The 16,451-nt window shown below is 35.6% G+C and overlaps 1 protein-coding gene across 1 annotated transcript; it reads left to right on the top strand.

The window, feature by feature from the left end:
* The first annotated feature begins 15,451 nt into the window (after nucleotides 1-15,451).
* Nucleotides 15,452-15,829, top strand: LOC133779195 (uncharacterized). Its single transcript, XM_062219186.1, has one exon. The coding sequence runs from the start codon at nucleotides 15,452-15,454 to the stop codon at nucleotides 15,827-15,829; it is 378 nt and encodes a 125-aa protein (XP_062075170.1).
* The last annotated feature ends 622 nt before the right edge of the window (nucleotides 15,830-16,451 follow it).

The following is a 16,451-nucleotide window of genomic DNA, read 5'->3' as shown; positions in this document are numbered from 1 at the left end:
ACATATCTGTCATATCCCTCTTCATGCCAGACCACCAATATAAAACTCTCAGGTCCTGGTACATTTTTGTGGTGCCTGGATGAAGAGAATACGAGGTGGTGTGAGACTCATCCAGAATCCCTCGTCTAATCTCGGTGTCCATCGAAACACAAATCCGACCCTTATACCTCAGTAAACCCATACTCGGCACCGTATAGTCCTTAGCTACTCCAGCTAGGATGTCCTCTCGAACCCGCCCCAAATGTGGATCATCTAACTGTCTGTGCTTGATTCTCTCCAAGAGAGTAGACTGTAAAGTGATATTGGCCAACTGACCCACCATTAACAACATTAATTTGTGTCTCTTCTTGATATATCTGTTCAGATTGGTGTTGGTCGCTTGGATGACACAGTGGTATGGCTAGCCTGATAAACATGTGCTCAGCTCTTGACTAATGTTGTAATTGATGACTCTTGGCTCGTACTTGGTTGATTTTGAGTGTTTGCTATCATTGGTAGCATAGTCATAGCTCACTCGTTTCCCTCCATTCTTGCAATTATTTTTTGTTAGGATTAGTGCCCTTTAAAGCATATGTATTGAACTATGTTTTATGAAATAAATTATTGAAATGAATTTTTAGCATATATTTATTTTTTATTATTATTGATATAATAATATTATATGAATATCAAAAAATTCTTAAATTCGTTATTGTGACTACAATCTTGTATTGGTACGAGAGGATTAAGATTGTAGGGAACGAATTTAAATAGTTTACAGTAAAACAAAGTTATTTGGAATCTTTGGATTAAATACTATAAGTATAGTTCACTAGTATTATGAATACATGTAATCTAGATTTGGATTACTGATGTAGTAGGACATCTTAGTGGAGGTAGTTTGTATAAAGTAGTTAAACATGAACGAGACCCGATATGTTATTAATACTGTTTACTTTATAAGTATTAATTATTAATATAAATAAGATTATCGTATACAGATTAATCTTAATCCTAATGTTATTATGAACTCCTGTTTATGCCATATGAGTTCTTTAATTCACTCGTTATGGGTTGTCGAAAAAATCAGGCTGAAAACTTTTGTTTTGGGAACTCATTGATGTAAATGGCTGGGGACATAATATACAGATATGAAATCTATACCTTCTGAGAGGAATCAAATAATAGTTCTCTTAAGAGTTGACTTTTGGAACTGAAAGGTTATTAAACTCAAATTCATAAATCAGTTTATGAATTAACATTTACTATTAAAGTTAATTGTACTTAAGGAAACAAGATATAATTAAAGAGGTTAAACAATAACTAATTCCTACTTTAATTCTGAGCCATTACTAGAGAATTGAATTTTATGTAGTGATTAAATTGATGGACACTTTTTATACTTAAAAATACTCAATAAATAAATATCTATAATTACAAGAGTGAAGTCTCATATTTTTAGTGGAATAATATTGAGATTAATAAATTAAAATTATTATATTAAAGAGTTTTAATTAATAATCTAAATTTATTGGAGCTTGAAATTATAGGTCCATAGGTCCTCGAGATGGCTCTATCAACATTATTCAAGGTAAGACTTGAAATTGATAAAAAATCAAGGAAATGACATATTTGAAAGAAATTTTTTCTTTAGGGTCAAATATGTAGTTGAGACAAATTAATTAATTAATATATTAATTTTCAAAATTAATAAATTAATTAATATGATTTTTGAAAATAATTTTTTAAATAAAATGATAATTTTCAAAAATGACATTTAAATAATTAAGATAATTAATTTTGAATTAATTAGTTTTATTTATTTAAATAATGTGAAAAAAATATTTCTGATAAGATAAGTTTTTAGGTTTAGATATTTTTGAAAAAATAATTATTAAATAATAATTAAAAGAAAGTGGTTGAAACACCTCTCTGAAATCAAGAATGTGCTACATGCCAACTATAGTACTGGCACTGTAGTTCGCGTGTAGCAGTGTAACAAAAATCAAGATTGGATCTTGATATTTCTTTTATTTATTTATATAATAATTGATTTATAATTTGAACTTTGAATTTAATTAATTATTTTATAAATTTATCTGATAGAAATGAATTGTTATAACAACAGAAGAAAAGAATATTCTAGAGAGAAAATTCTAAACATTTCACACAAAGAGAAAAATATAACATAATATTTTTTCCTAACCCTCAAAACTGTCTCAGACCTAATATTCCAAGATCTCATGAGTTGAGAACAACTTTGATACGAACCACACCAACACTGTGATGAAACCCTACACCAAATATGGCAGCCACCAAGAATATACGAAATTTGGAATGGTAAACCGCGACCCTATGCTTAGCAAAGCACGAACCTTGGTATGAGGAAGACGCCACAAACGGGGATGAGAATCCGTTTGATAAGTCGGATTGAACGCCACAAGGGATACCCTTGATAAGTTCGGATAGTCTCTTCAAGAACTCAAGAAGAAAACTCACAAATTTTCATTTCATCCAAATCTGATTTTTCCAAAAGTTTTCAAGGCCTTATATAGCCGAAAAATACATCAAGACAAGCCCCTTGTCTTCCTAAAAACCGAAAAATAAAGACAACCTTTTGTCTTCCTAATGAAAACCGACAAATAAAGACAACCCTTTGTCTTCCTAATGAAAACTGAAATTTAAAGACAACCCTTTGTCTTCCTAATGAAAAAACCGAATATTAAGGACAAAAGGACTCTTGGACTCACACAAGTCAAGTGTTTGACTTTTCACAAAATAAACAAAGACTAAATAAAAAAAATACAAGATGACCAAATACAATAAGACTCATCAAGCTCCTAAACTGAGTCTTTTGGCTCGCGCCCTCATCACCAGATCAACTGGAACTAGACTTGGATCTTTAGTCTTGGTGTCCTCATCAAACTTGGGAATCAGAACTTTCCCCACCATTACTCTACGTGCCCACACACATCTTGGGGTGTAGAGATACATCTTGGAAGATCTTGGTCTGAGTATTCAAAATGCTGCTTTGGATTGGATGTTTGTTGGAGGTACAAGAAGATAGCGAGGATTCTTGATTGTTCTACAACTGGTAGATCCTTATCTTATTCTTTCTCTTTGATTAATGTTTTGCATATTAATGGATCCGGTTATTTAAAGATTGTTTAAATAATTTTTTTGAAATCTCTGGGCCCACCACCTAGTACTTTCCGTTGCGCATATGGTAAACCAGTTACCAAGAATTTGTACTAGAGTAGTCATTAATCTCTGCATACATTACTTGTTGTGCGGGTATAATATGCATTTTTTATATTATTGTAATATGTGATAAATGGATCAATGTATGTTTTGATGAATGTGTGTTCTTTAGAGTCGTTAATTATATGATGTTTTGGGTTTAGGAATTGTTCTTAATTTTTTCGAAATCTACAAAATTGTAAGCCATATCGGGTATAGGATATTTTGTAATTTAATTTTCTGAATTTAAAGTTATTTACAAAAATTTACTCTCGATCCCCAAGCCCCAAGGGTGTTGAGACCAACTTGGCACCTCCTGCCCAAGCCCCTCAGCTACCCAATCGTACCAGCCCCGTGGTTGCCTTGTGTGCCCCTGTTGTGCCTAGCACACCCCAACCACGCCCCAGCAACGAGCCTCTTGGCTCCCCGCGAACCAGCGCGCCCTTGCTGCCTTGCACTCCTTGCACAGCCTTGCTGCCTTGTGTGCCCAACCGCGCCATTGCCTTTGCGACATGGTGAGTTCGTGGCTGTTTGAGCCTCCCCACCAAGCTGAGATCCAAATTGCAAACCCTAATCACTTGGTTCCTTGTGTGCTGGGCCCAAATTGTTATTTAAAATTTTAAAATTATAATTAAATTTTGAATTAAGTGGCCCAAGTTCAAAATGGACCTAAATGACCAATTGGACTTTAATTAGCCAAGTTCAATATTTTTAAAAGAATGTTCAAAATGTTTTGAAGTCATTTAAAATTTAAATTGGGCTTGATGGCATAAAACAATAGAGGCCCAAAAGATGGAGATGGAGATTCTACATAAAACCTTGGTTTTATTTTTATTTTATTTTCTAATTTATTTCAAGTGTTGTAATTTTTTTAGAATTACCCAAAACACCCAACTCGTATTTATTTATTTAAATTTGAGTGTATTAAATGTGTTTAATATCATTGTCATGCATTATAACATGTCATACATATTACCCACACAGTATCTAATTAAAACATGAATCTCATACCGAGTAGAAATATGTTTTGATTAGGAAGGTCCTACTTGATTATATATATTTAATGAATCATATAATTAATCTAGAACAAAGCGGTAGATTGATTTTAAGTGTTAATTTCAAGACTTATTTTATAATTAATTTTATTAGATAGGCAATTGATGTTTTTAATAATTAGACCATTTATTGATTAGATAGTTTGAGAGCCTATTTAGTAGTTTGATTAAATATTGTTTAATGATTAAATGCTTAATGAGAATAGTAATTATTAGAATATCATTTGGTAAATTAATTTGATTAATTAATAAAAAAGCATAAGGTGTTTTGAGAAAACACATATTCTAAAAACGTTAGTGGGGGCATGAGACATAACAATAACTCCTATGGTCTCCATTATTAGTTAACACCAATGTTTCATTGAATGGGCCTCAAGGCGTGATGCGTGTCGTATGTCGTGCGAAATTTAATTATATTTATTTCTTATGTGACAGCTCGAAAAATACAATACCAAATTATGTGGAAAATAAAAAAAAAACTTTTACTTTAGTTCATCTAATTGAAAATCCATATAAAAAACTTTTAAAAGATCGTGTGCGCACACTTTTAGTTTAGCAAACTGAAATACAAGTAATTATCCCAAAGAGTTATAATATAGTAGTTATCCCAAAAGTCATATTGAGTTTTTGACTTTATCTTTTCAAAATGGTGATCCATCAAAACCATCCCCAGGTCGGGCCACATGTACATATCTGCAAGCAGACTCTGGCGCTCACCATTCCATCTTTGTAACGCCCTACTTCCTTAGAGCCGTTACTAAGTGATTTTTAAGACAAAACAGTGTGCAATGAACTCGCTAACCGAGGTTTTGAGACACAAGTGTGACTAATTAAAATTTAAGGCTGTAATCTTAGAAAATGCATCGTTTCATTTAAAACTGCTAGTATTAAACATTTGGGATCCCAAAATAAGGTTTGAAAACTATTTACATCTTGAAATAAGTTTACAGTTGGTAAATCATAAAATCATAGATTATTACAGCCATTTTCAAATAAACCCCCAACCAAAGCAGTCGGGCAGGCCAAACATGTACACGTCGCTTCACGCTCTCCGTACTCATGGTTGGTTGACACAGTCATTGCCCTTACCTGCAACACAGAGCACCCGTGAGCCGAAGCCCAGCAAGAAAACTCATGCAGAACATAACATATGCAATGTATACAGTTTATCATAACAGATAATCCACAAATAAACAAGTCAACCATTAGACTAAGCAAACACGGCCATGCCGCCCCAGAAACCTTACCAAAGCCCTGGGGTATCGGTTCTCACCGCGAGGATAACTCATGTATCCCTTAGGTCCCACCCTGAATATAGCATAACACATGTATCCACCGGGCCCCGCCCTGACTATAGCATCCCATGTGCTAGGTGTTACTTTCGGCCCCACGGCCGCCCCGGCCTACGCCGTACTCGGCCCCACGGCCGCCCCGGCCTACGCCGTACTCGGCCCCACGGCCGCCCCGGCCTACGCCGTACTCGGCCCTTGCCGCCCCGGCCTACGCCGTACTCGGCCCTTGCCGTTCATTTCATCACAATCACACATATAGTACATTCGAAATGAACATTCACACACATCACGGTTCATTTAAGGTTAAACATTTGCACACAACACAATCTGGGGCCATGCCCTGCAATCATCTCATCATGCAACATGCAATATAGGGCCATGCCCGGCAATCACACTATGGGCCCACGCCTTATCCTACGGGTGTTATAGTTTTCTTACCTTTCCAATCAATAGCTTAGATCACCTGACTCCTTGAGCACGATCCCACTCGAGCCTTAGCGCACACCTAGGCACAAACATAGGTCAAAGTCAACACCGAACCCCAAGTCCGAATACCTAGCCTCGGGACCAATCCCGAGCCCCCGGGAAGTCCCAAATCCCCAAAACAAAGTGCCGGAAACAAGCCCCGAACCCTAGGTCAAAATCCCTCATCAAAACTCAAAAATTCCCCTCTGTGAACAGTGCAGCGCTACAGCGCTCTAAAGAGGGCGCTGTAGCGCTACAAGCAGAATGCACCCCCCCAGAAACAGGGAATAGCGCTACAGCGCCCACTGACTAGCGCTGTAGCGCTAGTTGCAGCCCAGAAAACCCAAAATCGCATTTCTGCGATTTCCTTCAACCAATTCAATCCCAAACTTGTCCAAACCTTTTCCAAGCCCAAAATCAAGCTTATACACACCTCACACTCATCCCAAGCATCCCAAGAACTCAATCCCAAGCTCAAGCAACCTAACAACTCAAAATCTACCATGAACAACCCTAAACCAGAAATTCATGTAAACCACAAAGATAGTCTTAGAAATCATACCATTAATGCAATTTCGACCTTGATTCAACCCTAGGCCTCCTTAGCTTGCTCATCATCAAAGCTTGACCTGCTTTTCCCCAAAAGTCCCATCCATTTAGCTCAAAAACACAGCTCAAAACCAGTAAAGCCCTAAAACTGAAATCCTCAAGAACTTACCTCAAGTTTCAGATGTTCTTGCTAATCCTTGCCAAGTCTTCAAGTGTGACCTTAAGATTCTTGATGCACAGCCTATCCTAGCTCCCCACTGAGCTTGACCTCAAGAAAAATGAAGAGAAGAGGTGCTAGAACCCCCAAGCCGATCCCTTAGAAAACCCATCAATTTTCTCTCTTTTCTTTCTTTCCTTTTTCCTTTCTTTTTCAGCCCCTTTACTCTATTCTACAAAATCCACTAAGTGTATAAAGCCTTATTTATTCTATCTTCAAAAGCCAATTGACCAAAATGCCCTCCCTATTAATTCTAAACCCTTTTACCCAAGTAGGGCCATTTTAGTCATTTACCCAATTCCCGCTAATCCTCAAGTGTCTCTAATATTTTCCCGTTGCTTCCCAATACCTGATAAATCACCAAATAATTATCCCCCATCATCAAAATAAATCTCAATCTATTTCTCTGAATTCCTGTTCATACCTCCAGGCTCGCCCCGAGCCGGGTATAAATTCCCGTCATGAATTTCCGCTAGCCTGCTCACTGGGATCGCCTCGAGTCACAAATCACAGGTACATCCACATCACAATGTGGTCTCAACAATCATCACATAACAATGCAGTTATGCCCAACATGGCCAAAATTACAATTATGCCCTTCTAACACGATCTGGGCCTACATGCATACTAACATACATAGTCATGCATCTCAGATAAACAAATGGTCATATAACATGCTTTAAATCATAACCATGCATTTAAATCATTAAAATCACACATAAATCCCATCATGCCCTCCTGGCACGCTAATCAAGGCCCTTAAGCCTTAATAGCGGATTTGGGTCGTTACAATCTTGCTCTTACCTACAACATGAATAACTAGGTAAGCAACAGAGCTTAGTAAGAATAGCCTTACAACACAAGTATACTAAATCCCGATAATGGGATGACCTAAGGTAGTTACCACTACCGGTCACTAGGGTATGGGATAAGTTCCAACCCTATCACAAATATTCTCATATAACAGCCATATCAGAAACTGACACTTTGGTTGTACATAACAACCAATTTCACATATATCATAAAACTTGCACTTGGAAAATCCCAGAACATTCAAGATATATAATTACCCAATTTAATCAATTCAAACAAACACAAAGGATCTTGGCTCCAACCCAGATCCACTCTTAATGTCCTGGCTCCAACCCAGAATTTATCTAACCATGTCCTAGCTCAAACCCGGACTATATTTTACCATGTTCTGGCTCCAACTTGGACTATATTTTACTATGTTCAAACTCCAACCTGGACTATATTTTAACTTGTCCTGGCTCCAACCCGGACAGTATTAGACTAAGGTTTTGGCTCCAACCCAAACCCAGTTACCATTAAGCCATAGAATGCATAAGCATTGTTGTAACACCTTGGGTAGCCAGGATCGTTACACTGTGTGTTTATAAAGGTGCAAGACTTGCTAATCAAGTCATTCAATTAGAAACGTGTTACTGAAACTATAATTGAACTAGGGTTAAAAGATTTTGGTCATAAAAGGCACATTTAATTTAAATAAACATTTCGTACATGGAATCCCAAAAGAAATAGAGTTTAAAAGACAGTTTACAAAAATTCCAGGTTTATTTATTTTCCATTTTCAAAATCTCAATATACAGCTACTGGCCTCTCTAAGGGCAAAATAGACATTTAAGGTTCTCCTGTTCAGTACCACTCCTTGGCCGTGGCGGCCGATCAGCTTACTATGTACATTCAGCCTCAAAGCTCTCCAACTCAAAACTGGTCCACCTTGCCCTTGCCTTTACCTGCACCACGTAGCACCCGTGAGCCAAGGCTCAGCAAGAAAACTATAATGCATAGCATTAGCGACAATCAACAGAAAAATAATTCACAAATCATCAATCAGATATACAACAGATCATACTGCTCACATGAACAATGATACAAACCTACAAGTCATTAATTAGTTATTCAGATAACAAACTCGCCACAATCATCAGTTTAAACAACAATAAACATATCACATCCAAATCCAGGGTCAACGCCCTTAGGTTGCACCCTCTGGTTATCCTACTGACTCCGGCTCGCTTAGGCCGAGCTCAGTGATTATGTACTTAACCTCAGCTACCAGTGGTTGAGCCACGCCCTGTGCGCAAATATTGATTCCGGCACTCTTAGGCCATTTATCATATGTCCTCATGGCATAATACCATCTCGTGACATCACATACAAATATAGGGAACCCTTAGCCCCCACACAATCACATAACCGGGTGCAGTTTCTTACCTTTGATTCCGAACACTTTGGTTAGTTGAAATGATCCTCGAGCACGATCTCGTCCGAGCCCTAGCGTACACCTAGTCACAAATGTAACATGGAACCCTCATTAACATTAAATTCCACAACCTAACCTCGGGACTGTTCTCGAGCCCTCGGGAAGCCCAATTCCACCAAACGGGGTGGCGGAATCGACCCCCGAGCCCCCAAGCGAAAACCCTAAGAAAAATACCCAAAACCCTATTATGGAGGCAGGGTAGTGCTACAATGCCATAAGGTGGGCGCTACAACACTACAAACAGAAGCAAAAACGCCCAGAAAAGCCAAGCCTAGCGCTGTAGTGCCCTAAATCTAGCGCTACGATGCTACTAACAACACCAGAACACCCTGAGTTTTCTCCTTCATATTTCCCCAAGCCAAAACTCCCTAAAACCCCTCCAAACCTCAACCACACTTGAAATTAAGCCTACCATCCACTACATCTCATCCCACATAGCCCAAAAACATCAAACTTGGCCACATGCACCATCAAACATAGAAAACAAGAATTGAGCTTGAAGCTCAAGAACTTCATCAGAAAAACCAGAAACTACCCAGAAATTCAAATGATCAAGCTTAGAAATCCTTACCTTTAATGGAGAATTCAAGCCCAGGTTTCCCTTAGTGCCCTTCCAGCCCATAGCTCCTCAATTCCTTAAGCTCAAACCCCTTAACTTCCATTTAAAAATTGAAATTCAGAATTGAAACTCACCAAAACTCCGAAATCTCAAAACAACTTTAAACTTTACCTTAATTTGAGAATTAACTCCAGCTAACCCTCTTGATTTACCTCAAGAACCAATATCCCAGCTCTAGCTTAAGCCTCCTCTGAGTTACAGCTTCAAATTCCAGAAGAAATGGTGAAGGGAGAGGAAATCGTGTGGGAGAGCAAAGAGTCCCTGTTTTTCTTCTTTCTTTCTTTCCTTCAGTTTCTACTATTTTCTACAACTTCCACTAAGGATAAATGGCAGAATAACACTTATCATCTTTTAACCATCCAAAAGACCATTTTCCCCTCCCATTAAAACCTAAGTCTTTAAACATTCCAAGGGCATTTTGGTCATTTGTTCCCGATTCCCGCTAATTCCTTGAGTGTCCCTAATAATTTCCTCTTAAACCTCGTCACTTAACTAATCACCAATTATTTTCCTCAATGTCAAATAGTCCCAAACATATTTCCCAAATTCCCAGAAATACCCCAGGCTCCCCCGAGCTGGGTATAAATTCCACCGTGACTTTTTCGCTAAACCGCTCACTAGGATCGCCTCGAGTCACCAGTTGCAAATATATCCACATAATAATGTGGTCACAACAATTTATCACAAATAATCATGTTTATGCCCTCAACGGGCCAAAATTACAAATATACCCTTATAAGCTAAGCAGGGCCTACATGCATACTAATACTCATAATCATGCATCTCATCTATCCATATAATCATATAAGCATGCTTATCACATAATCATATAAGCATGCTTATCACATAATCATGCATTTAACCATTTAAATCACACATAAACCAATTATGCCATCCGACACACTAATCAAAGCCCTTAAGCCTTATTAATAATTTTGGGTCGTTACAATTGCAAAGGTGGGTATCAAGCATACCCTGGTCTTAATAATCCAAGCAAAGCTAGTGTAATCTACTACTACATGTACACACTAGTATATTCATGTTATAGCCAAGAAAGGGAAAGACTAACTTACCTAGATTCCTTAGCTTCCAGCATAATCCATAATATCGCTAATCGTTTTCCCCTTGGCAGTTACTATAATTAATAAAATGTACTCGGATTAAACAATAACATATACTTATAGCAAATATTATATAATAGTTGCACTCAATCAATACTCGTAGACTCTATATAGTAGTCACCTACACACTTCGTAATGTATAAAGGTCGGATTTTCGTTTAGGTCTTTAAATTATCGTAGGGATTGGTCCCAAAGTAACATGCTCTCCATACCGTGTCATTTAATAATTTTTTCATGAAGAAACTATTTTATTTGATACTTATGTACTCTTGTTTAGAATCAAAAGAGTTAACAAAATCATTTTTTAGAAAAATACCATAATGTTTTCCTCTTTTATGGTCTTTTTGAAAAGAAGGGAAATTGAACCTTTAATTTATTAAAATGTTAAAAATAATGTATTTTTTTTATCTCAAACAGATTTAGATTGGTTTAATATCCTAAGTCCTTAATTAATTTCATAAAAAGAACGAATTTCCATTTTTTTTTTCACATTTTTACTCTTTTAACTTTTAATTAAGTGATAAAAGTCCATTTTCAAGCATTTTTCATATCTGGAGCATTTGTCATAAAAGTCCACTTATTCCTTACCATAAGGAAAGAAGCTAAGCGAAAACCTCGTGTCAAAACTCATTTTAGGTTGGGAGAAACAACCTCCCAAGAACTTCATTTCGTTATGGTCAGTATTTTACAATTTCCAGATTTTAGGGTAAACTTTAGCAATTTATTTCTCTTAAACCGTAATGTATTTTTCTCTAAAATTTTACAGGGACCTTTATACATATATAAAATATCGTTTTATAAAATTTTATAAATTTTAGGACAGTATAACCCACTAAAATATTTGATGAAATCTGGGCAGTGCATGTTGCCCGGTATTTTTTTTTTCTTCAGATTTGCATCACAATGCCAAAAAGTGCATAACTTGAGCTTAAAAATACCTTTTTGTGATTTTATAAAGCCTAAAATAAAGTACTCTAAAAGTACTACATAAAGACATAATTTATTTTCACAAACAGAGGTAAAAAAGTATGGTCTGACCCGTTGGAAGTCCGACCACGAATTTTGGCAGCATGCATTTTACACAACAGTATTACCAAGCTTTCTAGCATAAACCTAGGCCACAAGTATGCATGAAAATCATCATACCACACTAAACACATTACTACATGCCAGATGAAGGATTAAGCATAAAAAAATACTCATGCAACTAAGATTTACCAATCATACACAAAGTTAACAAAAAATCACAACATTTTTACCCTTTGTTGTTCTAGGTTTTGGGTTGTTGTTCTCCTAAGTTTTGAATCCCACCACTAGCTTGAAAATTACATCTCAAACCCTAAAGAAATTACCTCTTTTGGTGCTCAAGGTTGCATGCATTCAATTAAAGGGGCTTTCACAACTTGGGGTTGCTCTTTGAACCTCTAGACCTTAGAACCAAGGACACGTTTGAGTAAACTCAGAGAATAAAGAGGAGATAGTGATGCCATAGGGGCGGCATGTAGAAGGAAAAGACAAAGGTAGATCTCTTTTTTTTTTTTTCCTTTCAGATTCAAGGGTTTACCTTTTGAGATTTCGAAAACCTTGCCTACAAAACCATTCTTTCCTTCTTAGCTTATCGGTGCTCTCCTAAGCTTGGAGCTTGCATTACCATGGGAGAAATGAGATCCAACTAAGAGAATAATGGTAGAGACATTCGACATAAAGAAAGACAAGAAGAAAGAGTGAAAGGTGTTGCCTTGAACACAATTTTGCTTAGGGTTGTTCACTAGCTTCAAAGGAGTCTCTCCTTAAGAGAGAGAGAGAGAAAGAGCCGAAGTGAGAGGGAGAGGGAGAGACTCTGATTTTTCTCAGAGTTGGAAAATAAAAAGAGGGGAGAGGGAAGGAGTGTCTCAGTTTTGGGAGGGAAAGAAGGAAGAGGAAGGGTCTTGTTATTTGATTGGTTCTAGAGTAACTAGGAGTAGGGTTTTGCCACTTTGCATGCATGAGGGACACCTCATGCATTTCAACTCCCCCTATTGGCTGAACCCTACCCTCAATTATTTAATTATATATATATATATTTAGAAATAATACCCCAAATAATGTCCAACCTAGCTATTAGTTAATTTTCACCATTATGCTAAATATGAATTTTCCTTCTTTTAACCTATAGTTTTTAAAATTTTCGTACATGAATTAATTTGAATATTTTGTGACCAAAAATAATATTTGTCACACTATTAAACATAATTAGTCAATTTATCTCATATTGACCAAAATTCCCTTCAAGGCCAAAGCAAGCATTGTTCACCCTTAAGCATAATTGATTGAAATTGAAACCTCAACCAATTTCATAAAATTTATTGGCTTAACAATAAATTCCTCAATTGTCTAAAAATATTATTATGTCATAGTATTTTTCCTATTAGATTTAATCCGAGACTTTTCTCCCATTAGGGTTTACCCCTTGGTTCAAGACCAAGTTTTTCTTTGCAAAAATACTAGATCATTCACCAGATCATCACAACGGCTATAACAAATCACGATTTGCCTCAAATTCATATAATATTATTAAAAATAATATTTCACAAAATCTTTCACCGGCCCAAACACAGGATGTCACACCTTATTACTCACTAAATTATTAGTAAAGTTGTAGTAAGGGTCGAACCCACGAGGACTATTATTCAAATTATCATTCAAAATAATAAACAAGAATTAAATAGGGGATTTTGTTTCAAGATTTAATTACATAAAATAAAGAAATAAACAAAGAATAATGGATAATACGATTTTAGAAAAATGTTAAGAATTATTCTCCACCCTCGACAATCAATCTATCAACAATGACAAATAATATTCCATATTCCCAATTAAACTATTATCTCGGTAGATAACACTTAACCCATCAATTATCCCAGTTTTCCTATTATAATTAATTAAAGCTAAGCGCTCTTAACTAATCCTTTTTACTAAGCAATAAACTCATTAAGCATTCGATATATTTAACCCAGGAAAAGCATTACATTAAATGGAAACAAGTTAATCGAGACAACAAATTCATTAAGCATGCAATTCATTTAACCTAGGTTTTATTCTTCATCACAATTAAAATATCTATCACAATACTTAATCACAATTTATCAATCCACTTAGAATCCTAGACTATTCGTTGAATAACAATCCTAAGATGATAGTAGAACAATGCAAAACCCTAATTAGTGGCCATCTAAATAAGATTTTACAAGATTCATAGCATTGAAATAGAAAAATAGAAGCAATTTAATATAATGGAATAGAATGAATAAAATTTATCAATGTATTCAAGATCTCATGTCAAGGGTTTTGAAATAACTCTTAACCTCAAAGGAAACTACTCCATAATCTCAAACATGAACATAAACTTAAACATGAATTGAAAATATAGAAGTTTTAGAGAAGAAAGAACACTGGATTGAAGAATGTAGATGATGGGGTCTTTTCTTCTCATTTGTTGCTCTAGACTCTAAAATTCGCAATCCAAAGTTATTCTAAAAGTTAACCCTAATCCCTTTTATAGCCCCTTGAAAATACATTTGAAATTGAAAATTTAAAGCTAGATTTTCTAGAAAATCGGGCGCCGACTGCGGTCTAGGACATTACTGGCTGCAGTCGCTGGGCTCTATTTGTGTATTCACGGCCTAGGATGTTGTTGGTTGCAACCATAGCATTTTTTCCGTTTCTCGTTTTTCTTCTACTGCAGCCATTGGAGGTATTTTAATCATAACTTCCTCGATATAGCTCGAAATTGGACAATTAAAAAAAATATGGGAAGCTAAGAAAAATATCTAAAACTCGTATTTCTAGAAAGATTTCCAAAAGAGTATTGAAAATTATCAAAATCAAGTTCGAAGTTTCAGACTTGTAATTTCGAGCTTAACCATTACTTTTGAAACATCCCAACTTTATTACTTTTCACCCAATTGTCTTGGAAGTCCTAAAAATAAAAAATAATCTTATTAAACATATATAAATAAATAATCAAGTGCATAATCATATAAGAATAATGAATTAAAAATAGACAAATTCGATACTTATTAAGGCGCCTTTGTTTGCGTCCCCCTAAGGAAGGTTTCTGACTGCATTATTATTCAAGGTTAACTTCTTTAAAGAATATGATTGAATGTTGTATTTCAAGTTTGACTGACACTAAATCATACTCTTGAGTTAAGTCATTAATTTAAAATTATGGGTTACACTCACAAATGTTAACTAGGCTTTGGAGCGGACTAGTTAATCTAAACCAAACTAGCGGTTGTTCATAAGTCAAAAGAGAAAATAATTGATTTGAAGTTTTCACTTGTGGATTTGAGAATTGTCTCAAAATTAATTTGGGATTAGTCCATCCTACCCTAAGGCTGGTCCATTAATTTTCAAATTAAATTACATCAAAATTAGTAATATTTATTTTTATGTGTTATTTGAATTTGTTGCATTTATGCATCATAATTACTATTCCAAAAACTAACTGATATTCATAATATGTGCTAAATTCATTTTGTTTTATTTATTTATTTCAGTAATGATGAATAACTCAAAGTCTTTTACTACTTTACTTGCAAATGAAAAACTCATTGGTGATAATTTTATGAAATAGGAATCAAACATGAAGATTGTGTTTATTTGTGTGAACCACAAGTTTGTCTTTACTGAGGAATGTCCTGATGTCCCTGTTGCCACTACTCCCAAAACTGCTAGGGAGAAGTATGATGCTTGGATTTTATCCAACAATAAGGCTAAATGCTACATGCTTGCTAGTATGAAAGATGTACTTAGAAAGAACCATGAAGACATGGAGACTACATATGAAATATGTGAGTCTCTTCAAGCCATGTTTGGACAACAATCCGATCAATGCAGACATGAAGCTACTAGAGCCTATATGAACATGAAAATGAAGAAAGGAGTTTTTGTCAAAGAACAAGTTCTAAACAAGATCAATATAATGCATGATGCAAAATTTCATGGAGCAATCATTGATTAGAGGACTCAAGTTAGCCTGATACTTGAATCACTCACACCAGCTTTTTCCACATTTACTACCAACTATGTTATGAACAAGTTGGAGTATAATATGACTCAGTTGTTAAATGAGTTGTAGACTTTTGAATCACTCAATAAGAGTAGTTCAAAAGTAGAAGAAGCAAATGTTGCTGATTCTAAACCTTCCTCTTCAAAAGGGAAAAATAAGAAGAGAAAAAAATCCAATGAAAATGACAATGACCAACACGAAAAGAAGCCTAAAAAGTCATCTAAAGGCAAGGAGAACAAAGAGAATAAGGATAACAAAACTTCGAAGAAAAAGCAACATAAAGGGACATGCTTTCATTGTGGAGTTGAGGGTCACTGGAAGAGAAACTGTTCTAAGTATCTCTTAGACCTAAAAGAGAAAAAGAAAGGTAAATATGATTTACTTGTTTTAGAAGTCTTCTTAGTGGAAGTTGATACATCATCTTGGGTTGTTGATTTTGGTACCACGGTCAGGTCATCTCTTCAAAAGAAGTTGGAACAACTCATTTAGAATTTGATAAAAATAAAAATCTTGTTTTAGACAATGTTTATTTTATTATTGGATTTACTAGAAACTTAATTTCTGTTTCTATGCT

Source organism: Humulus lupulus, chromosome 5 (assembly GCF_963169125.1).
Source record: "Humulus lupulus chromosome 5, drHumLupu1.1, whole genome shotgun sequence".
Classification (NCBI taxonomy): domain Eukaryota; kingdom Viridiplantae; phylum Streptophyta; class Magnoliopsida; order Rosales; family Cannabaceae; genus Humulus; species Humulus lupulus.
This window is presented reverse-complemented; position numbering and strand designations above follow the sequence as displayed.